This window comes from Octodon degus, unplaced genomic scaffold (genome assembly GCF_000260255.1).
Source record: "Octodon degus isolate 3935 unplaced genomic scaffold, OctDeg1.0 scaffold00170, whole genome shotgun sequence".
NCBI lineage: Eukaryota > Metazoa > Chordata > Mammalia > Rodentia > Octodontidae > Octodon > Octodon degus.
In genome coordinates, this window is record NW_004524746.1 from 3,162,751 (window position 1) to 3,188,697 (window position 25,947).

Sequence of the window (25,947 nt, forward strand, 5' to 3'; positions counted from 1 at the left end):
TATATATATATGACTTATTTTCCAGACTTAAATTATTTTAAGTAAGTATTTTGCTGAGTTAGCCAGGCTATTAGCTTGTGATTTCGCTGCCATAGCCTGCTGAGTAGATGGGTTATAAGCACACCTTACTGCACTCAGTTTCTCTTTTAAAAAATATTTTAATCAATAGAAAAAATTGCATGTATTTACATGTGCAGTATGATGTTTCGAAGTATTGTAGAACTGCTTAGCCTAACTTACCTATGTATTGTCTCACATAGTTATTTTTGTGTGATAAATATTGTTATGACCTCCATGGATTGAAGCTTTAAGAATGAAATATTTATGCTTTTACTTCATATATTTGAAAATACTGATGGCAAATTAATTGGATTATGTGGCATTATTATTAGTCACAGAATAAACATTTTTTTCTTGAACTAACAATGTTAACTAATTAGTAGACTGTGGTTTTCTTTTATATTAATAAAATAATTCCTTTTTCTTTTGTATTTTAGGGAAGGGCCTACAGGGTGCTCAGAGTCTCACTTCTAGTTCAGACTCGTAGTGATCCGCCTGTTTACAGCCTCCCAAGAGCTGGGATTACAGGCATGCACTACCATGCTCAGTCTCAGTTGCTGGCTCAGCACGCCCTGTGGGCTGAGCTGGCACAGCAGGCCTGGGGATTGAACTCCCGGCCTCTGTGCCTGCTTGCAGGAACTTTCATCTGCTGAGCTATTTGTCCTGCCCTAAAAATTCCTATTTTGAATACCTTTAGAGTAACTCTTCATGCTTGCATTCAGAGGCATACTTTAAGCAGATATGAACATCCACTCTACATTACCACTAATTCTTAAATTTCTTTTCTTGTCTTTTTTCTTTTTTTTTTTTTCTTTTCTCAAATGTAGATAGGGGTCTGTAAAAGTTCAGCCTTTCCCCTGCCTATGGCTGCTTAGGAAAATTTTCAAAAAGGAAAGGAAAATGTTGCACAAGCAATCCTATTCCATAATAATTTGCAATGTAAATTTACCCAACTCCCCTCAAAGAATTAATTGTAGCTCTCAGAGCTGTCATATACATATAGGAAAAGGATCATGTATTTGGGGCCTTTTAGTTTTATATGCATATGGGGGGCCAGGGAGATGGCTCAGTGGAATAAGTGCTTCCCTGGCAAGAGCAAGGGTCTGAGCTCAATCCCTGGTTCTGAAAAAAAAAAAAAAACAACTAGGAGAGTTTTATATGCATATATATGAAACACCTTTTATTTAATAAGCTATACTGTATTGCACTGTTATTCAGTATTATAGATACCTGTGTAAGGTCCATCACTACATTTATTTCAGTGTTAGATCTCCAGGGAAAAAATTTAATTAATTAAGTTTCTACTTATGAGTTACTAATAAAAAGTACAACTATTTTGAAGATTGAAGTTAAACTCAAGATAGAAAATTATGAAGTATTTTCCAGTAGTATGAAAACTACGATTTTGTTTTATTCATAAGGGGATAATACATAATTGAAGATTTAAATAATTGAGCAGAAGGAAATATTAGAAGAATTCAATGAAGCCTAGTAAATCCTGGAGGGAGATTGACAGAAATTTCATGTATTTATTATTAAATCCAATCATTTTAGATGAAAATAATGACAAAGCAGAATTTGCTATTCATTGTCAATATTATTTTCCTGTCCAGCACTTCTTGATAGCCACTAACTACCAGAAACACAAACTTAGACATGTTAAGTTGATAATGTGTGTACCTCTACCTTGTCTTCATTGTGTGTTTAATGACCTTTTGTGTTCATTTTTGTGTTAAATATCTATTGAACTCTTGTTCTGCTAGAGAGGATTGAAGAAGTCCTTGGTTTGTGCTATTAAAGTGATCCTGAGGCAGAAGGGAGACAGAATACATTTGTCAGAGGCTGACAGCAGCCCCAGGAAAGAGGTAGGAACTAGAGAAGCTTAGTGCCCTTGGCCATGGGCAGAAGGACTTTTTAGGAGAGGGGGCTTGCATTGTGTCATGAGGGCCAAGAATCACAGTCAACAAGAGAGATTCAAGCTCGAGAAATCCTAAAGGAGGTACCGGGAGAGAGAGAGAGAGAGAGAGAGAGAGAGAGAGAGAGAGAGAGAGAGAGAGAGAGAGAGAGAGAGGGACGGACAGACAGACAGACAGACAGACAGACATCCTAAAGGAGAAAATAAAAGAAATCCTAAAGGAGATAAGAAGTAGGGAAAGAGCAGAGACACTGGTCTCTGTGAGGGACAAAGGAAAGAGATCAATGAGTAAATGTAAGGGTAACAAGTGTAGGCTTCAGTACCTACACAAGTCCTTGTGCAATGCCTTCTTTTTCCTAGTGACAGGTGTTGAATCTGCTTCTACTGCTAAAAGGAATAAGGATTTTTGTTTTTGTCTTTGTTCCTCGAATGCCTTCAGGGCACTTTTGGCCAGCGGGAGAGTTGTGAGGTTCGAACTCCAGCAACCTGAGGCTGACAGCTTTGTGGAAGCAGCCACTTAAAGGACTGAGCTAGGGCCAGGCCCCCATCTACTGCTAAAAGGAGAGACATAGGGGCCGGGGAGATGGCTTAGTGGAATAAGTGCTTCCCTGGCAAGCGCAAGGGCCTGAGTTCAATCCCTGGTTCAAAAAAAAAAAGAAAAAAGAGGAGAGACATAGAGCATTCACTGCTCTCTAGAGGAATTGAGAGGGGTAAGAAATTATAAGTGATGAGAAATACTTCTCTGAAAAAGTTAAAATATGTTCTGTACATATGCCAACTCCCCATGATGAATGTACTTACATGTACTGCAGACATGTCTGAATGAAAAAAAATTTGAAAAAAAAAAAAAAGAACTATTCCTCTGAGATTATACATTTTCAGTTCAAAGTTTATTTGATAAATATTTTTTGGCACCTACTGTGTAACCACATTAAGTGCTGAGTTTACAGTGAGGAGCAAGAGACACATTTTGAGCTTCCAAGGAGCTTAGAACCTAGTGCACTAAAGAAAGCATTGCACAAATTCTCATATGGTTGTAACCACGGAAAAGACTGTATGCATCAAAGAAGGGTAAATAAGGTACCATGTGAAGGCTGAAAAGAACTGGAGGTAGACAGAGAAACCAAGAAGGGAGCGAGTGTAGACAACCAGGCTAAGAAAGGCTGAGCAAAGGGCTGGGGAAGGAGCTTTAGAAGAGCGAGCCTCCCCAGCCATGTCACCGCGGTGCCTCTGGTGGCCCACAAGTGTATCTTAAGATTCGTTGGCATAGCTTTTTGGAGCTACTCCAGGGCACTGCAAAAATACAGGATTCTCATGCCAGGCACGGTGGTGCACACCTGCAAGCCCAGTGCTTAGGAGAGTGAGGCAGGCTTGCTGTGAGTTCAGGGCTGGCCTGGGCTATATTGTCAGTTGATGTAGCTTGAACCACAGAGAGAGACACTGTCTCAAAACACCATTAAAAAATTATGACTCTCTTATGTGGCCATGATGTGCAGTAGACTGTGACATTCTGCTTTAAGGGCAAGCTGACCCATGGAAGGCTTCATCTCTAACACCATCAAGGGTCATGATGAGGAACCTGTTTTGGTTAATTTGATGTTTTCTTGTTTGCAGCCATTTAATTAATTTATTTAGCAAATATGTATTTGATAAGATGATGCTATTTAACCTGTGCTAATACATGTTATAAGTTATCGTTCAGGTGACCTGGAATGCAAGAGTTTTATTTGGGGTTTTTTAAATGAAAGGATTGGAATAATTCTTTTCTCTAAAACAATATCCATCAGGGAAAATTTCCTCTTATTTTTCTTTTATTAAATTCTATCAATATAATAGGATACAATTGAGTGACACTTGAAGTTATAGTCAGCCAAAAGAATTCTCAATTTATTTACACAGTCAAAACAAATAAAGAATTCAGGGGCTGGGGAGACAACTCGGCAGTCTAAGTGCCTGCCTGGCAAGTGCAAGGCCTTGATTCGATCCTCAGTACAACATGCCATGCCAGCCTGGGAATCCCGGACAAACCGGGCTGCCCACCTAAGCTGCCACCTGTAATCCCAGTGCTGGGGAGGCTGAGACAGAAGGATCACTATGAGTCGGAGCTGCATAACAAGACCCTGTACCAAATCAATCAATCAATCTAAAAAAATTCAGGAAATAATTCATAAAGTTCAGGAAAAAACTAATTCAATTTAATTTTTGGAGAAAATTGAAACTGTGGCCTGCAATTATCCAGCCATAGAGAATATATTCATTTTCTTTGTACATTTATCCTCTTTGTTTCTGCATACAGTTCCTACTTAGGGAAGCAAAACCGTGGTCTTGTCTTTCTTACTTGTGGGCTTCATACCTCAGTGAAATCATGTTTACTTCTGCTTTAAATCAGTGGTTTATGGTTGCCTGGTATTTTCTGGATTTCTAAAGCATTTCCTTTATTAGTTTGGGTAGAATTTTTTAGTACTAAAATTTTCTGATAGTAATTTATCATACAAGGGCACATCTTATTGACTGCCCCAGCACAGCTTCATGCACAGAAGAGTTGCCAATACTTTTACAGCTTGTACCCTCTCGCAGACTTCTGGAGATGTGGAGAGAGTGAAAGGCGCCTGAGTGTGTGTCCATGGCAATCTGCTGGCTGCGTGCAGGAAGTCGCTGTGGCAGTAAGCCACAAAAAGAGTCCAATTGTTTTTGTGAAAAATCCTCAAGACATGCTTTGAATTCAAAAAATAAAGTTCATTAATATCATAAATCTTCTCTTTCTCTCTGTGTTTATTTTTAGTGTTCAATGGCATATTGAAGAAAAATATTAAATTTTGATTAAAAATATAAATATAATTGTTTGCTTAAAACATGAAATAACATTCTCAATGCATCTTCCTTCTGAAGTTTTTGCTTGCGCTACCTTTCCTGTGATTGAACCAAACCCTACGTGAGATTGTTAACTTCCATTTGCTTACTAATTCCTGCACTAACCGGTTTCACATATAAATAACAAAGTTTTTAGGATTGTCTCATTATAAGCAGAAACACTGTTAGGTTTCCCATACATAATTTGGCAGACTTGGTATTAAGGTAAATTACATGAAAGCCTGATCAGACTACATTAACTTCTTTTTTTGGTGGTGGTGGTCTCTCTCTCTGATAAACGAAGTGCACTAGACCAGCACAGTGTGTAGTTGAAGCATGTTCCTCCTGGTGACAGAAGCTCTGTGTGAGATGAAAAAGTTGCGTCAGAAGAAGGCATCGCTGGTGCTTTCTCTGGTCTGAGCCACCATCTCACATCGCTTGACATTGTCCTTCCCAGAGGAGCTGTCCATTTGCCGGCTGCTGTGTCAGATTCAGGTAGAAAGTGAGCTCGTCCCTAGAGAGGTTTAGGTTGGTTTCCTGAGGTCATAGAGAATCCTGGGAATTTAATTAATGAACTATCCCTTTCATTTAAATATTATATGAAGCAAGACATTTCACATAATTGGACATACACAGGCATTATTCTAAATTAAAGAAATTTGCAGATTCTGTAAGCCATTTATTTTGGTAAAATATTTCTGAGAGCTTAAAAAAAACATAGTTTGAAATAATTTGTATTTCAGAAGTGTTTCCTTACATTGCTAATGAAGTTGAGTGACATGCTGTAAAGAATTTTAGACATTATGTTGCTAGTTTGTGCCCTCCTTGAGCACAAAATGCATGTAGTTTCATTTTGAAGATGAATAAATGTGTTTTGGTTAGATAATCGATTAAACATTTCCTGTCCAAAATGTTTCCCATTTGTGAGATTAATGCCAGGAATATGCACTTCAGAAAGATGCGGTCACTTAGAAGGTACGATTGAAAAGTACAATGGATAAGTGTTTATATTTTCAAATTTTTATTACAATAAAGAACACATCAACGTTAACCCCACTCAATATACTTCTTCAAACACACTTAGCCCACCATTCTTGCCACTTTTTGAAGCAGTCCTGAAGTCCCCTTCCGTGAATAGTTTCAGTTTTGCTGTCTTGACTCCCTCAATATTCTGAATTGATTCAAAAGATACCTTTCATGGCCATTTTCACTTTGAGGAAGACCCTAATGCTGCATGGTGTCGGGTACAATAAGTGGGGTGCAGCAGGACACACCGCGGTGTTTCCCACAATCTTGTTTTCACTGGATGGCGCTGGGCAGCAGCATTCATTATATAATGAATCATACCTGGTAGAGACACTGAAAGAAGGCTTCCAGAACTGGCTCAGAGTGCAGCAGAAACGGTAGGCTAAATGTGCTTTACATAGGCGGAGCCCTTTCAGGAGGATTAATGGTAATGTGTGTCTTACTGTATTAAACCTTGTAGATGTTTTAAAATACATGAAAGAACACGTAAATTGTATTTCAGTATTGTGTATCTCTGTGGTGTATTATATAAATTCCAAGGTATAAATCCCTTCATAAAACATCCTCCCCTTCCTTGTCTTTGATTTAGAAGCACTGACTTGCCCGCAGAGCTAGCACTTTTCAGGTACGAAGATGTTATCCTTGGTCTGTTGTAAGATGCTCACTCTTCTTTATCTATCACCTTGATTTCCTTAGATGCTGCAGGGCTGTGTCAGTTATCCAGAGGTGTCCCAGTGGTCTAATAACTTCGGGGCCATATGCCAGCTGAATCCTGGTGGTAATTCAAGCCAAAAATAGTGTTAACTTCTTGGATCTTTAAACATCGTCACAAATGAAACGGTAAACCTGGAGAGAAAACACATTACTGTCAACTTCTTTAACTATTAAAAAATAAATAATATTTACCCCCTAGCCAACCCTTTATAACCATATGTAAAATATAACTAACAGGATATGTTCTCCAAGGCTATTAATTATGCACTCAACAGGAATGCTTTCTAAATATTGTTCCTTTAAGTGCCATAAACTTGTGTTATCTAGGTAACCTAATGAGCATTTTTGAGCATCTGCCACTGTAAAGAGCATTCAAGCTTCAGTGAAAATTGAGGAACAGCTGTCACCACAGTGAGCCGATGAGACCCAATGCTGTCATTAGTCACATAAGTCATCAATCACAAGACTGAAGTTAAGTGTGTTGTGATTGGTGCATTGAACTGAAACCTCTCTTCTAGGCCTGACTGGAGTGGTTCTTGAAATGAGAATCTTGAAAACACCAAGTTCTGTGGAAATTGCACTTATTATGTGAGAAAAACAAAGAGCCCAAGTGGATGCTTGGCAGAGAGTACACGCATGCGATGGGGAATACAAGAAGTGAGCAGAGTCACGTGAAACAAGTAGGATGATTTCTCTGGCCCAATAGACCATGAGGAGTTGAGCAGTTTCCACTCACTTCAAATAGACTTTACCATGCAGAGAAATCAGATGATGAATAATAAGTATCCTTTGATAATCTGTTGGCAGTGAAACAACTAATCATATCATGAGAACAACAAACACAGTTAGACTTTTTCTCCAGTTATGAAATACCAGTGATTAAAACAGGTGCATGTTTACAAGCAAAAGCCTATTTTGCTTGTAATAGAGATGTACTAAAGCATTTACTTTCTTCAATTGCTAATGGAAAAGTGAAGAGCTACTTCAAAATGTATGCAATACGAACTTGTAAATAGTGATCTCAAGCTACCTAAAGTCTTTATCCAGAAAGTGTTGCTTTTGAAAATGTACACATTTTGAAATGCAGGGAGGAAGTTGCATACGGATACTCCTTCTGTGCTTAATTAAAATCAGATCTTTTATTTGGCCATGTTCTTGAGGGGAACCAGCTCCACGTTTGATGAGGGTTTGGATTTCCCATGTGCACTCAGTGGCCACACTTTCCTGTAGAGCCGCAGGGTACTTCCGGCAAAGAATCAGATAGCAGCAGTGGGCAAGTGAAGAATCTGACTGTGCCAACACAGTCTGTGGTCATTGTGTAAATGCTACACTGTTTTTCTAAAACCTTTGCTTTATTATTTATCACTTTGCTGCATTATTTATATGTTTCATTATTTATTGAAGGAAAAAACCTAAATGCCTGAAAAGGCTTTATTCTATTATCTCTTGTACAGTATAACTGTAAGTGAATGGGAGCTCCATGCTCCTCTTTAACATTTGTGGAAATGCAACAGCTGTGACTCCTTGAAAGTGACATCATGTTTATCTAAATTGTACTAATACGCTTAATTTCAATAGGAAAAAAAGGAGTCATCATTAAAAAGGTCATTGTTCTGACCCAAGCAATGAAGTGCAAAGAGGAGCACAACACCTACATGGGATTATAAATAAAACCCTGCTCACCTACCGTGCTCCCTTTCTTTTCTTTTGGAAACGCAGCCCAGCTTAAGTAGACTTGATCAGTGGGTGCATGACCTCGGTTGACAAAATATGTTGAACAATTAAGGGATCTTAAATTGTTAAAAATCCTTTGAAAAATACCCCTTTATTATTAAAATACTGTCAATGAATTGTTTTTTATTTTTTTATTTTATTTATTTTTTTATTTTTTTGTGGAACCAGGGATTGAACTCAGGCCCTTGCGCTTGCCAGGGAAGCGCTTATTCCACTGAGCCATCTCCCCGGCCCTAGCCATCTCCCCGGCCCTTGTTTTTTATTCTAAGCCAACAAAAATAATCTTAAAGGAATCCATGACAAAAATTAATTTTCAATCAGTCTCCTAGAAAAGAGTTAGTTATCTAGACATAACTGCATAACCAGAAAGGCAGGGCTGGGGAGATGGCTCAGTGGAATAAGTGCTTCCGTGGCAAGCTCAAGGGCCTGAGTTCAATCCCCATTTTGGCAAAACAATACAAAACAAAACAACAAAACAAAACAAAACAAAACAAAACAAAAAAACCAGAAAGGCAGCATTTTGGTGGCATTTTTAATATACAGTCCACATCTGTTTCAGAATGGGTTGTTAACACAGAAAGATCACGTATTGTGTAAGGGTTTTCTTGCTTAATGTATAGACACATATGGTTCAGCTCAATTTTATCAAGGCAAAAGTTCCTTTTTACAAATAAGGCACAAACTAAAATGTTTTCAAAGATTCCACAAATAAAGACTTAATCAATCTGATCATCATGACTATTAACATGATCTATGAATTTGTAGTACTGCCCATTTTGCTGTTTTTTATCTTGGTTGCCAAAGTGCTTCAGTTTCCTATTGTGTATAGACTCGCCCACGACTTCCTAAACTAAACTTTAAAGTGCTAGTAATATATACCATTTCTTGTGAATAAAGACATGCTTTTATTGTAAAATCCCATGAAGAGAAACCAAAATCCAAAATAAGAAATAAAAATAGGGCTGGTGAGATGGCTCAGTGGTCTAAAGCGCCTACTTAGAACAAGCTTAGCGAAGCCCGAAGCCCAGGAACCGCGGTTCAATCCCCCAGCACCACATGCCAGCCATCCCGCCCCCTGGTGAGCTGAGCTGGCCACACACACACACACACACACACACACAATAAATAAATAAATAAATTAATTAATTTTTAAAAAAAGAAATAAAAATAGTTTTCAAGATTTTCTTTGTGGGGCTGGGGAGATGGTTCAGTGGAATAAGTGCTTCCTGGCAAGTGCAAGGGAAGGAGTTCAATCCCTGGTTCCGCAAAAAAAAAAAAAAAATATATTTTCTTTGCATAATCTTCAAACTATTGAGATATTTATCTTCAGCTTGTTTGATTGTAGAATCAGATATTCTTTCAAAGTGTGTATGTACTTTAAATCAGATTTTAAACATAATTCATTCCTATCTATCTATATATATATGAAAAGCATAAGAACATAAAAAGTCACTCCCAGGGAGACATATAAAGAAATGTCCATTTCTGCATGTATGTAATGTTTATTAAATTGTACCATAACTGTTGATATCATATATACATACATTTTGCCATATCAGTTCTATAAACTACATTTTTGAAAATTAATTGTAATGAGTTTACATCATTTAATATATGATTGGGGCCAGGGAGATAGCTCAGTAGAATAAGCTCTTGCTTGTCAAGCACAAGGGCCTGAGTTCAATCCCCAGTTTTGCCAAAAAAAAATCATTTAATACATGATCATTCCCTAATTTATCTAAAGCCTTCCCATCTCTTATATACTAATACATTTTCCAGCTCTTCACTATTACTTTCAGTTCTGTAAACATGTTAGTACATGACATTTTGTTCTCATCTCTGTTAATATTTTAGAATATATTACTTAGAGTAGAAATAATATATCAAAGGATATTAAAAAGGATCTTGGTAATTATTTCCAACTTATTGTCTAGGAACTTTTTACTAGTATATTCTTCTTCCATCTCCCTTTGTCATCATTGGATATTTAATAATAATAATAATATAAACAATAATACTAATAAAGCTTTGACAGTCCATTAGCTAGAAAAATCTTAGTACTACTATAATCTTTAAATAGTTTTTTTTTCACTATTCAGTAAAGCTTTACAGTTCTTTGGAGATTTAATTGCATTTGCATTTAAAAAACTTTCTGCTCATGTTTTGGCCTTATTAATTTGCAAAACTTCTATATATTTGTAATATAGTGTTATATACACATTTTTAAAGTTATTAATAACTCAGTAATTTGCATTTCATTAAATGTATGTATGTACATTTTAAATGTTCTGTAATCAAACCTCTGAATATTTATCCACAAAGATTTCCCCATATTATGAAAACATTGTCACATTTTTCTTGGGTTTTATGCATTTTTAAACACTCTTAATCTCCTGAGAATTTATCATGGTAAATATGTGAAATGTGGTTTAACTTCTTTTTTCAAAAATGCTAGTGTTTCTAATACCTGCTGAAAATTCATACTTTCTTTATCTGATTGTGATGTGTACTTATCATACATTAAATTTGTCTCTGTACTAGGTTCAATTTTAGTACTGTATGGTTTTTCTTCCTGTCAGTTTATCTTTTGGTAATTGGCTTTTAGTTTTACTCTTATTAAAGATGGTTTTGTCAACTAGTCCTTCCTATGTATCTATGTGAATTTCATAATAAGTCTAGTGAAATTTGATGTACTCATTAATCTAGAAAGAAGTGATAAGTTCCCAAATGTGCTGTTCCCTTTGATGAATGTGGTGGGTGTATGCACTTATTCATCTCTTCTCTTATATTAATAAGCTCTGTCTTTCATTTGTGCCCTTTCATGGTATTTTGTGCTTTTCATGGTAAATGTGAATGGAACCCCATTGTGTCCTCTAATTGGTGATATTGCTGTGCCAGTCATTCAAGGTGTCCTCAGCAAGCCCAAGCCCAGCAGATGGCCTTGCTCTGTACCATATTCAGTGAAATCACAACAGAAAGACTTCACAACAGCAACCTTATTTATATTGCTAAATAATAACACTGGGTTGTTATGCAGATAATTTGATGATTTATCATACAATGTATATAATGCAAATATACTAACACATTTTTGTAACCTAATGAATTCCATGTTCTCTACACATGTATATATGTTTATTAACAGGTTTCTCTTTCTACTTAATAATGGTTTTAGTTCTTTCTTCTATTTATTTATTCTATAAGTGTTATTTCTGTCTCTGTTTCTATTATGAGTGTGTCATCAAGAGTTGAGTTTTGGGCTGGGGAGATAGCTCAGTAGAATAAGTGCTTGCCTGGAAAACACAGAGTCCTGAGTTCAATCCCCTGTACCACCCCCAAAAAATTTTGAGTTTTATGCTTATGTAGTAATAAATTCACTCATATATGGATGTAATAGTAGATAGCTATAATCATTATAGTTTTTTATGATGACAATGACTTTTTGCTGTTCTTAGTATTTTCTTAGTTTTTTTAAACGTTTGACAGTGGAAAAGTAGTGAAAAAGTAGTGCTTAATTTCTCATAGACTTTATTTCATGCAAAAGCTCAAAGCGAACTTGCTTAATGGAAGCTGTTATCACTAATATTAGAGAAGTTCAAGAGATAAATTTTCAAAAGTTAAATCAGTGTTTTAATCTCAGTATCCAAATGTAAGAAATGCTTTAAGTAAGCCTATGACATTATAAAAGTATATTCATTAACTTAAAAATAAATCAGTGATTTAATTTTTAAGTATTACTCTATATATGTGTATATATATATATATATATTTGAGAAAAAGTTGTGTCTATGCTGTTAATATTGGTCACCTATAGGAGATAAAATTATAGATCATTTTAAAACTATTTTTTGTTCTGTATTTTTGTGATATATCTGGAATAGATATGTATTATTGCTTATGTGATAAAAATTAAAATTAGCATGTTTTAAAAAAAATCCTCTCAACTTTAGAAATGTAACCTACATGAGGTTAAAAGCATTCATCAATTATAGGAAAATATACTGGCTACTTTTCAAGACAACCCTGTGAATATCTTGAGTTTTACTGAAAAGTTTGTGTATGTTTAGTAAGCGTGTTGTCAACATACCCATTTCCTCTGCAAAGTGTTCATTGTCCGCAGTTCCTAAGGAACTGTAACATTTAAAGCTCCCTTCCGAACTCTACCTTTACCCTATGAGGCTACATATTTAACTGGACAACTCACTACTGAAATAAGCCTATGGGAAACATTGCATCCTTTATTCTTTATCATTATCCTTGTTTTCCATCTTTCATCTTCTTTAATAATTTTACTATGCTATTCTTATATAGTGTTTCATGCATCTGCTTTTTCATAACTTTAACCTTATTCTTAACAAAAAGGTCACCTGGATTCACAATTTCCTTTTCAGGATTCCCTGTATGGGGGGTAAGTTTTCATGTTTTATTAGTACGTGTTCACAGTGCAGAGTGATCACACTCATCATGGGGACGTGATACGTGCTTACAACGCATCTTAATTCTTCTCTCATCCCCTTTTTCACTCTTCCCTCCCTTTTCTCCATTTCTTTTTATTTATTGTTGGAGTATTTTGGGTTGTTAGTTCATTTGTGAGACAAGGTCTTGCTATGTAGCTCAGGCTGTCCTTGAACTCAGTGTGTATCCCAGGCTGGCCTCAAACTCAGAGTGATCCTCTGACTTTGGCTTCCCCAGGGCTGAGACCTCAGGAGCACCACCTTCCCCCCAGATCTGCTTCCATTTCATGATTTCTTTTCTGTTTGTAAAAGGTCTATTTCCCCGCTTTCTGTCATCCATCTTTTAGTTTACACTTTATTGATAACTTTGGGTCTCTAAAAGAAGCCATGTGATATTTAAGCCTGTGTTTCTGACTTACTATTCTTAACACTATGGCTTCAAGAAGCAGCCATTTCCCTACAGTAGTAGTGCTCTGTTGTGCATAAATACCATATTTTCTTCATTTTGAGACTGTCTTGAGCTTCAAGGAGGTCTACTACCTCAGATGCCCGAGTGCTGGGATCACAAGTGTGAGTTGCTATGCCTGGCCTTCTGTCCTTAATTATATGCATCAGTTTGTCCTCTTGTTTGGCATTAAAGTGTTATTTAAATTTTGGGACTATCAGTAGTACTATTAATTTTAAACCTTTGCAGAAAGGAGATCAGTGGGACTCTTTAACCCTGGAAAGCAGTTGAAATTGGAGAACACATGGCTTATGGAAATGACAAATAATGTATATATTTTTAAGAAACAATATCTTTTTAAGGATTTAGGTTATCTCTATAGTAATTAGTAGTGAGAACAATATTTAAGCTATTACTGTATGCTAAATAAGCCATACCATTTGAATTATTGTGAATAGCTAAGTTATATTTCACAGATGAGTTTGCGTAATCTATTCTATAAAAATTAATGTTCTAGATGGGTGCAAAAACTGATATGATAGTTTGACTGAAAGCCAATATTTAGCATTATGTGACAAAAATTCACACAAAACAGCTACTATATATGACAGAGAATCTCTCTGCTTATAATCAGCTTTAATTTTTCTTGGAAAGTTTGTGATATTTAGCTAATGAAGATTTTGATTTAGGCTATTTGGATGATAAATAGCTTTCTTATTAAACAGAAAAGCAATTACCACGGGAAGTCTGAACGCATGAGAGACCTTCTTAGCTAGGCAAATGATTCTCTTCTTGAAGGAGCTCCTATTTCTTATTCTGTTTTCAGAGGGCAACTTCTTTCTGGTGGTAGCTGATTAGATGGCTATGGCTGCTGTCATAAACAACCTTTGGTTTTTGTAATACGTGAAGAGGAGCTGGGAGGTCAGTGCCTCAGGATGGACAGAGACCTCCATCCTTTTGTAAATAATCACTGCCACTTTGTGTTATGCATCTTTGGATGTCAAACTTTCTAGTGATATAGTGGTTGATAATTGCTCTGATGGTTTCTAGCTCCTTATTCAAGCTTTTGTAAGTCACCTACTTTTCTTCAGAAGCATACACCCAACCTCTTTCACTTCATCTTAAATGTTAATCTGATTATTCCTCAACCTTGTTGTTTTCCTCCAAAATAGACTCAGTGGAGGAAATACATTCTCACCTTTGGTCAGCTCAACAGATTTATTTCCTATTTGTAAAAGAAATCTAGGGAGGAGGAAAGCACAGGCTATGAATTAAGATGTGAAGCTTGGTGTTCCTGTGTCTTAGAGAGCTGTCTCTGAGGATCAGTCCCTGTGACCTGTGACCTGTGACCTGTGCAGACTCAGGAGAGCACAATGCCCCACAGGTCTTTGGCCCCACAATTGCCCCTTCATGCTGGCCTGTCTGTCCCTCTACTGGAACATTCTATCCCTTTCCTGTCCTTCTCCTTGCAGTCCTACTCCTGAGCACCAAAGACTCATTTCTTATCTTTCCCATCTTCCCTACTTTCCCAGATTTCTACAACCAGCTGGCTTCCTTTCCCCTTCCTCTGAAGCTGCTTAACGATTTATTTAAAGAACATGAGTTATGTCAGAAGTGTTTATTGTGTACAAGTCCACTTTCAGAAAGCTAGGATGTTGGACTTCAATGTGTGTCTGTGCTTATGTTCACTCAGAGTTTCTTTGCTGAGGTCCACTCTTTCTTCTTCCTTACCCTATCATAAGTACCACAGTGTGTGCATGTCTTTGTAGTTGTGTGTGTGTGTGTGTGTGTGTGTGTGTGTGTGTGTATGCATTTTGTCAGAGCTCTACTCCTAGAGCATGCATTTAAGATAAGGATGACAAATGTTGAACAATACTAATCAAAGGTGTTCTTTAGTGTAAGGGGATCACTATAAAGATATTCAAATTGATTACTTTAGTAAAGCATGAGCACTTTCATTTTTGTCTGGGAAGGAAGAATTTAGAACCTTGAAAAAATGCTATTTATGATTATCATGGAAAACTACTTTTAATTTCCTTATGCAAGTGTTTAAAGTAAATATAAGAACGAATGCGCTCAAACAGGACAGTTAGGGTTTCCTAAAGTAATATAAGCCAATTTTCTCTCAATTATTTTAACAAATTCAAAAGCTACTTCATGAAACATTTTTTTTTTCGGTGCAAGTTTTAGAGTAACCTTAAGAAAATATTCATTACTGTAATATTCTTGGTGCAAATTGTGTGTATAAGCTTTTCCTGAAGTTTCTTGGGGTTTTTTTTTTCCCCTGTACAAAATAGACTTTAAAAAATAACTCAAATGCTTTAAGCAGAAAGAAAAAAAAATTAAAAACTGAAGAAACTAAAATCTACGAAACGAAATAAGCATTCTATATTAGTTTATTGGATTTTAAAATGTGTAAGCACTTTGATAGTCCTGTCTTATGAAGGATTTACCAGTTCTGAAAGTATATAATGCAACAAAAAAGTGAACTGAGCCTCTTTTTTCTTGTTCATTGGAGCTATCACATCTCATCTATCATGTCTCTAAGTAGAATTTTAAAAGTGGGGTACTCTCTCACGCCCAAGGACTATGTAATTAACACATGAATGGGTAGCAGATTGTTTGAAGTAACAATTAAGGGAACAATACATAAAGGAACTGAAGAGAGCTATCAACACCTGGTAATCTTTTATTGAAAAAGCTTGCTTAACATAAGTAATTAGAAATCAAGGACAAATGCTCTTTGTGCAGCAATAAAACCCCACAGTAAGGAAAACTAGAAACTGGTTGATAGTTTGATATCATCTTTTAAAATGAATCATGGAAACTCCTACTGTTGTATTTAATTTGATGGAATGCTTGTTGAAAATACATTTATATATGATGTCCTGAATGCATTAAAATGCACATAAAAGACAAATTTCTTACATTGAGATAATATTTACATTTAATATACATAAAAGATGACAACAAATCTTTTCTCCACGGCCAGTGATTGCAGGTCAAATCAAATATGCAGTCAGTGATTTATAAGTTTATTGTTCACTTAATTCCTGTTAGTGAACCTTTGGCACCTAGTACTGTTTTGCTCCATTTTGCTTCTCTCTTGAAGACATCCTAGCTCTGGCGAAAACATCTCGGGAGAGCAACCGAGTTGTCTAGAAGGCTTTAGTTCCACAGCAGGATTGGTGGAGTAGGAAACTACGAAACTGGAAAGCAGGAACTATGCAGAATGGTTTCCATTCTCTTCAATTAATACTGAGGCAAACCACATCATTTCTTTGGCCAACTTTATTTCTTTCTGAAATAGGAATTACATTTTTCCTGTGTTGAAAAATTCTGGGCCAAAAGACTCAATCCAAAGGGCCTTCTAACAGTCAGCAGTATGTACTTCTTTTTATTTTTATTTTTTGCTGAACTAGGGATTGAACTCAGGCCCTTGCGCTTGCCAGAGAAGCGCTTATTCCACTGAGCCATCTCCCTAGCCCTATTATGTACTTCTTTATCACCAAAAGACATTTACTTCCAGAACTTAATTTAAATGATTACCTGTTAAAGAGACAATTGTATTTGAAAAATAAGTTTTAAGCCCAATAAAATCATGAAAATACATATGACTTTTTAAATTTCTATTTATTTATTTACTTATTTGATAGAGGGTACAGCTCGACTCAATGATCCTCCATCTCAGCTTTCCCAGCACTGGAATTACAGGTGTGCACCACCACACCCAGTTTTAGGGCTGGCATGGCATGGGACGTGGTGGTTGAAACTCAGGACCTTGTGCTTACCAGGCAGGCGTTTATGCCACTGAATGATCTCCCCAGTCCTGTATGACTACTTACAACAGCATTACTCATAATAATCCCAAAGAAGAAACAAATAATGTATCTATTGATTGGTAAATAGATAAATAAGATATGGCAAATTCAGTTTCAAAACAGAGCTTGCAATTGGCAGATTTAAACTTGGAATATTCAAAATTTGTAACCGGGTCTGAATTCAACTCCCATGAAGCGCAGGGAGGAAGGTCTTTTTAAAGGTGTAATGAGCTGGTGGAAAAGTACTGCAGGGTATCTGGGGAAAGTCACAGGCCATCTGCTCCTACTGGTTGCTTTTTTTTCCAAAGGAAAAATAAACTTATGTTTTTGCCCCATGGACTGAGGTTTCCCAAGAAGGTTCCTAGATCCTTAAGAAGTAAATGTCTGGGTTTTAAAATTGTCAGCTGGCTATTAAGAGTATCTAACTACTCTGCAACATTTCAAGAGAGGTTGGAGACCCTGAGTGAGGAGGAAGCCTGCCTTCCTGAGCAGCTGCCTGGAAGACTGCATCATGCACCACGCCAGAGGTATTCACAGGTAGTAAAGAATGAAATCCTGGTACACGCTGCATGGTGCAGGAGCCTTGAAAACAGGCAAAATAAGTGGCACTGGTCAGGAAATGTCATGACTCCCTCTATATGGAATGTCCAAAGAAGTTAGCACTATATAGACAAAGTAGAATATTTTTGCCTAAGTCTAGCAATACGATAGGGGAATTGGGATGGCAGTGGAAACTACAGAGTTTGTTTTGGGAGTAATGAGATTGTTCTAAAATTGTATGAAATCAAATTTACCAACAGAGTGAAATGATTTCATAGAATGGGGAAAAAATTTGCCCCCTACTCCTCAGAAAAAGGACTAAGATTGAGAACCCTCCTAAACAGACCTCTCTAAAGACCCAGTTCAAAAATGGATATCTGAAATTGACATTTCTCAGATGAAATACAAACAACAAATAAATATATGAAAAAGTATACAATATCATGGATCATTCGAGAAATGCAGATTCAAACAACAGTAAGATTGCATATCACTCCAGGAAAAAAAAAAAAAAGATTGTTATCTAGAAATCAACCAATAACAAATACTGACTGGGCTGTGGGAGAAAAGCAACCCTTGTCCACTGTTGGTGGGAGTAAAGAATGGTGCAGTCACTGCGGAAATCAGTGTAGAGCATCCTGAAAATCCAAAACTGGAAGTTTCATTGGACTCAGCTGTTCTTCTTCTGGGTATCTTACTGAAACAGTTAAAAGCATCATTACACAGTGATATACACATATCCATGTTTATAGCAGCACAATTTACAATAGATAAATCTTGGAAAAAGCTGATACATCTATGAAAACATGAATGGGTAAAGAAAATGTGGTATTTACCTAAAATGGAGTACTACTCTACCACAAAGAAGGATAAACTTGAATCATTTGTAGGAAAGTAATGCACATCGAGCCCAAAATCTTAAGGAAAATAAATATGATACATATATTTAAATATTACATTGTTTCTCTTGTGTGAGAAATCCAAAGGGTAAGTTAGGAGCATAATGGAGGATAAATATTGAGAAGTTGGAACAGCATCTTCCTATGGGAAGGGATACAAGGAGGGCAGAGGAAGGAGGGATAAGAAAAAACAGAGAATGCAAGGGAAAAATGGACACAAAGCTATTGTGAAAGGGGAAGGAAAGAAGGATTGGAGAGGGCGAAGAGGAATGGGAAAAACAAATGAAGTTATATTATGTACAGATACAAATTATTTTGGTGAGTAGGATCAGTATGTATAACAAATATATACTAATAAAAGAGAAAGTTAACAAAATTCCATGCAGTAATGGTTGTACATTTCTATACATACAGTGAAAGCCATTGAATTAATGGGTGAGTTGCATGATATGTAAATTTTATTTCAATTCAATTATTTGAAATTGTTGAAATATGCAATACAGGCAAGAAAATACTTAGATATATTTATTAAAAAATTTATAGAAAAAATGCTTTATTTCTCTAAGGTAAATTTTGGCTTTTACAGATCTGTGAATTCTGTGTATACATTTCCGATCGCCTGCCTTTTAACTTTTATCAAATAGTTTACAAGTTATTTATTACTGTTTTGTACTAATCAGATTGTTCAACAAGGAAGAGAAAATGATACTTTTGAAATGTCCTTAGGCTATTTGCATTCCAGAAATAATTGGGAATTATCAATATAGAGAAAACAACTAGGAAGACCAAATAAGAAATAGTTTTGTCTTTTTCCAGCTAATGATAACAGCCATTATGTTGTGTATATTTGGGTACACTCAAATAAATGAAAGCTATTTTGACAGAACCCCAAATTACAGATAGAGTTCAGTAGTGAACTTATCAGTAGCCTTTTCTACAGAAACACTGCTGTCAATGTGGGTTAGGTTCTAAACCCATAAAGACCTACTTTATCCATAAAGCAGCTAAAATGGGGTAATAATGTTGAGGAGCCCGGGCTTAAGGGTCAAGGACGTCAGGGGGGACGAATCCCAACATCTGTATTTCTTGGTTGCACGCATGACTTTAGGCAAAATTTTGAATTATGTAGTGGCTACCACTGCCTTCCTAGGTCCCTACTCCGGAGACGGGTGTCCCACGCGCCCCCTGCATCCCCTCCACCACACTCCTCTACTCCTCCTGAGGCAGGTCGCTTGTCATGTCTAACATAACCTTTCTGCGGGTCAACAGACACACCATTCCAGTTTTTCCAAAACAGCTCTTTTAACTTAGATGGAAAGCAAATTTTGAAAGTATGGTACCATTTGAGGATCATAGAAACATTTACTGATTAAACTTGAGTTGTAAGCCCAAAGTGCTTTTACTCAATTCAGGTGTTAAGCTTAGGAGTGTTTGGAAAACTGGAGAGAAAACATGCTGCCCAGCCTCATTTGGTCTTTGAGATGATGCCTCTGAGTCATTCCTGGTTTACTATTTGCTTTGGCTCTGCCTAAACTTCAGCATTCTTTACATGTGCTTCCTAAAATTTACATCAACTTTGATGTGTACAGTGTAGCCCGGTGGGTGGTGAGGAAGGGACACATTGGGAAGGTGACACAGGAAAGAATAATCAAAACATGAAGCAAGTATGGTATGAATGACTTGGGTATCTTACATTTTAAAATTTGGGACACATTTTTCTGTATATTGATCATTTTATTTTTCTTGATTGTAGATTCAGCTTATGGATACTACAGACAGCAGAGAAAACTCGTTGAAGAGATTGGATGGTCCTATACAGGTAAACATATTCTTAATGAGATTTGGCGGACACGTTTGTCATTTTTGTTGCTAGTTTTGCATATAGATGATATCTTGTAACCTAACACATCATTTTAGCTTAGCTTTATGATAGCTGAATTAGTTCACAAAGTGTACAAAAATGGTCCTTGGAGGGATAGCCAGAAGCAAACTTGGTGTAATATGTTTTACAGCATATTGGTTAAGATAGAAATGGATTTGAATGTGAGGCGCACATGGCCTGTGCAGCTCTGGAAATGTTCCTAACACACTTAGGCTAACTTGCTGGGTTGTTGGTTTTTTCCTGTGAAAATAAGGGTTATTAAGAGCATTAAATAAGATGAGTGAAATGTCGACCTCTTTCTTGATAGAAAGCTATCAATAAACATTAACTGCTAATGTTATGTTCACCCTAGTGATTGTTTTTATTCATGAAATCAAAGTTGAGGTAAGATTCTTGGTTTCAAAAGGGACTTCTTCCTGAGTTAGTATGACAGTTCACTAGCATCAGAATCTGAAATGATTTTGTCAGATTAATAGACCTGCTTTGAAGACTGTATGTGGTGGTGCACCCCTGTAATCCCAGCACTTGAAAGGCTGGAAACAGGAGGATCACTACAAGTCCAATCTATGTAGTGAGACCTTGTACCAAATACATAAAATAAAAAAAAAGAAAAGAAAACAGTCTTGCTTTGAAACATTATGAATATCTAAAAATGGCTGAAAATACTTAAAACTGAAAATCATGATCAGAAATCATGGGAAGAAGAGATGCCTCAGAGTGGGTTGGAAGAACGTGGGCAAAATTTGGAGGAATTACAACATAACTGGTTACCAGGTAGTACAGTACTGATCATTCGATTTGAGTGTTCATCAGAGTTAAGAGTGGACTGATAACAATAAAATCAGACAAGAAGGGGCTTGCCATGAACCTGGGCAGCTTGGACTATTTTTTATAGATGAAAAGTGTGTTGAATTTTGTAGATAGACATCCATTTTCTTTCTTTTTCTATTCATATATTGATGGCAAAAAGTACTCACTGTAGAATATATGTTTGAACACTAATAGGTGGAAATTCAGATACACATTAGATATACAGACACAGATAAAGATATGAAGATATCTTTGTCTTTCCTCCCATTCAAGAGAGATAGTTTTTAATTATCCTAAGTTTGTACACTTTATATGTATGTTTATGTGTTCAACTTGTTCTTACACTTATTTTTGAGCCTTTTCTCTTTTTAGTGATTCTTGCTGATTGATCGTGATACTTAATGTCTGTAACTATTAAATTCCATAAATTTTGTTAGTTAACCATTCTCTTATTTTGGATAAAGCTCCTATATGGAACAGATAGATGAATAAATAGAAAGATATGATTTGATTTCATTTTTTATCAAGTGTTTGCTGATGAATCCTTAATATGTAATTGCTGAAAAGAAAAAATAAATACTCAAGATTTTTGATGTGCACTGCCTGAATTCTTTTCTGAGAGATTACACCACCTGGGATAAAAGTGACAGTCCAACTAAAATTGAAAATCTCTACTAATTTGGCAAGCTTTTATTTTTTTTTTTTTAATTTTTTGGTGGTACCAGAGATCGAACTCAGGACCTTGCACTTACCAGGGAAGCACTTATTCCACTGAGCTATCCCCTTAGCCTCCTGGCAAGCTTTTAAAAATGATATTTTTTTGTTTTATTTTGCTTTTGATTGATTACCACTAAAGTCAGAATTTCAAAACAATCTAAAGATAGAATATGGAAATAAAGTGTTCATCAGAGCAGTAAAACTGGACACATTAATGTGCATCTAAGTCGTGGATTATACCATAGATGGGTGTGAGGTAGATCTGTGTATTATCTAGAAAGACCTGCCCTCAATTTGCCAACTTATAATAATGATGTATAAATTTCTAATACATATATATTTACATTTATAAATTCTCAAAAGAATCTGAACAAAAATTATCCAAAAGTCTAACCCATCTCTATTTAAATACAATTTCTTTATTTCTGATTTGCTATGATGCTTAATGGATAGGCATCATAAATTCTATTTACTACTTAAGCAAGACTTTTTGGAAAAAAATGGATTTTAATAAACATTGGATGAGAGAACCCAAATTTTAATCATTTTCATAGATATAAAATTAATGTCAAAGAAATTTATTCACTCTGCTACATTTTAATTAATAAATTTAGTCAATTTTGTCAGTAAGAATAAAATATTTTTAATTTGTGTTTTCTTAAATAGTGAGATATAAATTAAGGTTCTGAGGTGTATCTGGAAAAATAAATGCTACCTGAAGTAATGGTAAATTTAGTAAGAATGATAGATGTAGAAAACCAGTATTTTTAAAAATAATCCTTATATTTATACAAACAATCATTAGTGTTTTATTAAGTATACATATTATATACTCTTTTTGAGTAAATTTTGTTCTTATATTCTCTGAACTTGAATCTAGGACCTACATCAATTTCTGTTAAATGCATACTTTGCACAATATAAAGGTTTTTACATAAGTTATTTTAAGTAAAAGGTCAACTTGGTACCTTTTGAACGACAGTAAATTTGAAGAAGATTTTTATATCAATATTTCTTCCCTTACTTTGACTTTATTAAAATAATACTGTTTAAAATAATCATCAAAGACTAATGCAAAGAAAAAGATTTTAAAAATATAGAAAATGTTTACTAATCTGCTTTTTTACATCTCAAGCAAATAAAATGTCTGAATAGGTGATCCAGTTGTACTGTTGATATTTGTGAGTTGTCTAGAAAAATTTCCTAAAATATTTTAATATAATAAGTAAAAACAAATTAACTTGCCTAAAATTCCTGTTGGCATCACCTTATATTCTTTCTTTTTTTTCTTTTTTTTTTCTTTTTTTGGCAGAACGAGGGATTGAACTCAGGTCCTTGCGCTTGCCAGGGAAGTGCTTATTCCACTGAACCATCTTCCCAGCCCCCACCTTATATTCTTTAAAAATGGGTCGTGTCACTTGTTTTTGCAAAGAGAACGTTGCTTTTAGAGTGAAAAGAGTATGTATATGTGTTGCCACAGAGCAAGCACATGAAAGCGATATGTATGTAGCAATAAAAGGACAAAACTTTCATTTATATTTTTATTTATACTATCAGTTGGGTCATAAGTTTCTTTACTAACATAATAAAACACTATGGTTGTCTTTCAAAGCTTCATAATTTTATATGCTTTATCATTTTATGTCTGTCAACTACAATCATTTTGTCTTTATTTCTCTCCAAGAGAGAAATCATAGCTTTTGTAACACAATGACCTTTCTAATATTTTTGTCCTTCTAATAATTATGAGAAAAATGTTAAATGACACCATGAATGTTTTAGAGCACCCCTAGCCTCAGCAGAAGACCACGTCATGAGGACAGCTGCTGCTTTCTGTAAAGATCTGCTGAGATCAAATCTGGGCAGTAGTGCGGTGGGGAAAGGGGTGTCTTTTAAATATCTTACTTAGAGAATGATCGTTCATGTTTTGGGAATGCTGCTCCTAGAATTAAATTTTCTCCGTGACACTTAAAGTTCCACCTATATTGGCCTTTTCCATTTCCATTTTTACTATGAATATCACAAGCCATCATTTAAAAATTCACTACTTTGTTATTTTTAAGTTTTTGTTGTTGTTTTGTTTTGTGTTTTTGCGGTACCGAGGTTTGAACTCAGAATCTTGCACTTGCCAGGCAAATGCTTATTCTACTGAGCTACCTCACTGGCCCCTTTAAGGTTGTTTTTTGTTCTTTTTCCCTGTTGAAAAGTAATAAATAACTCTTATAGAAAGCTTTATACATCAAGATATCATCAAAGAATAAAACTCATCCTGGTCTAGTTTTAACAAACTACTTTCAGAGTAAAACTAAAGTAGGCTTATTTTTCTCTAACCAGTGACTCTTAAAGGACAACCCAAGTATTTTACTGGATATGACTGTGTAAAATGAAAAACAAATTTTTTGTGCCCTTCATTTCTGCTAAACTCAGAATCAGAAAATAGAGAAGAGCCTGCCTATCCTATCGAGGGCAGACACATGGTGCCCAGATATGTGGAATAAAGGTAGTGGGATTTCCTACCAGCCAAGGTTCCTGGACAGCTTGGCGTGCTTTATTAGATCACAAGACAGTGGCTTATCAGTGGGTTTCAGTACCAGAAGAGCAACAGCTTGTACTCTATTTAGGAATCTGTAACACAGCTCTTCCTTTGACAGGACTGTTTCAGTATAGAGGTGACATCTGCTGCAGGGCTAAGTTTTCTTGTATGCGTCCAAGAATGCAAGTGCATAGTTCTTCAGATTATAATAGAGGAGCATGGTCCTGCTCATCACCTAAAACCTGTTGCTATAGCTCCTTTCCAGAACATTCTAGGGACCAAATTGATAAACTCACTAAAAAGTGACAAATGCTGTGAAGGAGGTGTGGCAGATCTCAAAAGGGAATATTTTTTTCAAAATAAGGATGATGATCAGACTTTACTACAGTTTTTACATGTTTAATGAGTTATTCTACTTACATTAATGCTCCCAAATGAATTGGAAAATTACTTCTAGAGTATTTGAGGCTCTTTGGAAGACACCAGGGATGAGAGATTCTTCATTCTATATAAAATAAAATAGGACTGGGGATATAGCTCAATAGTCTAAGCACCTGCTGGGCAATTGCAAGGACCAGAGTTTGATCCCTGGTACCACAAGCCATGCTGGCCACAGAGCGCCGAGCTAACCATGCCAGCTCTAAAACCAGGCATGGTGGTGCATGACTGGAATCCCAGCACCTTAGAGGCTGAGATAGGAGGATCACTACAAGTCTGAACTGTGTAGTGAGACCCTAAACCCAATAAATAAATGAATAAATTTCATAACAAAATAATGAGTAACAATAGTTCATACACTGAATATTGTCATCAAAGGAATTACTCAGAGTGCAAGCCATAATCTAGAAAAATTCTTACAAAAAGGAAATAAACAGAATACGTGAAACTATCTTTTCAACAAACTAAGATAAACTTGTAGTACTGTTTAAATTAAACAAATTAGCATATATTTTAAAATATTTTTGAACTAATGGAAATTGAAATTTGGTGAAATATTTGAATTTCTCCCTACTTTATATTTATCTCCCTTCTGTTTTTCTCTTTATGTGTTCGTATATGTATATAGTTTGTGTTTCTCATATAAGAAAAACCATGTGATACTTCAGCTTCTCTGTTCGATTTGTTGTATTTAAAATCCACTTCTCCAGCTGCATCCAGTTCCCTATAAGTGCTTTGAGTTTCTCTTTCATATTTTTTTTATTCCACCTAGTGCAGACATTCCTCAAACAACCTAAAACGTGATATTCCATTTGACCCAGCAATCCCCCTCATACATACTTTTTCTAGATATAAATATTCGTACAAAAGAAAAGAATATTTCACACTCATATTTATTGAGGTATCATTTATAATAGATAGATCTTGGGGGTAGTTATGTATTCATCCACGGATGAATGGATAAGGAAAATGTGCTATTTGTGCACAGTGGAGCACTACATTGAAGTCAAGTGTGCTGAGGACATTTTACAGCTATCTTTTTGTTTTTTTCAGACAGAATGTGGGCTTGTTATTTGTCTTAATTCCTAGAACATCAAAAAGAAAACAAA

General features: G+C 35.7%; 1 protein-coding gene across 1 annotated transcript in view; it reads left to right on the forward strand.

Moving 5' to 3' along the window:
• Ptprz1 (protein tyrosine phosphatase, receptor type Z1) overlaps positions 1-25,947 on the forward strand; it is a 175,407-nt gene that overhangs the window by 19,012 nt on the left and 130,448 nt on the right. Inside the window, exon 3 of the mRNA XM_004643317.3 lies at positions 20,212-20,277. Coding sequence (XP_004643374.1) covers positions 20,212-20,277 — 66 coding nt within the window. The remainder of the gene's footprint in view (positions 1-20,211; positions 20,278-25,947) is intronic.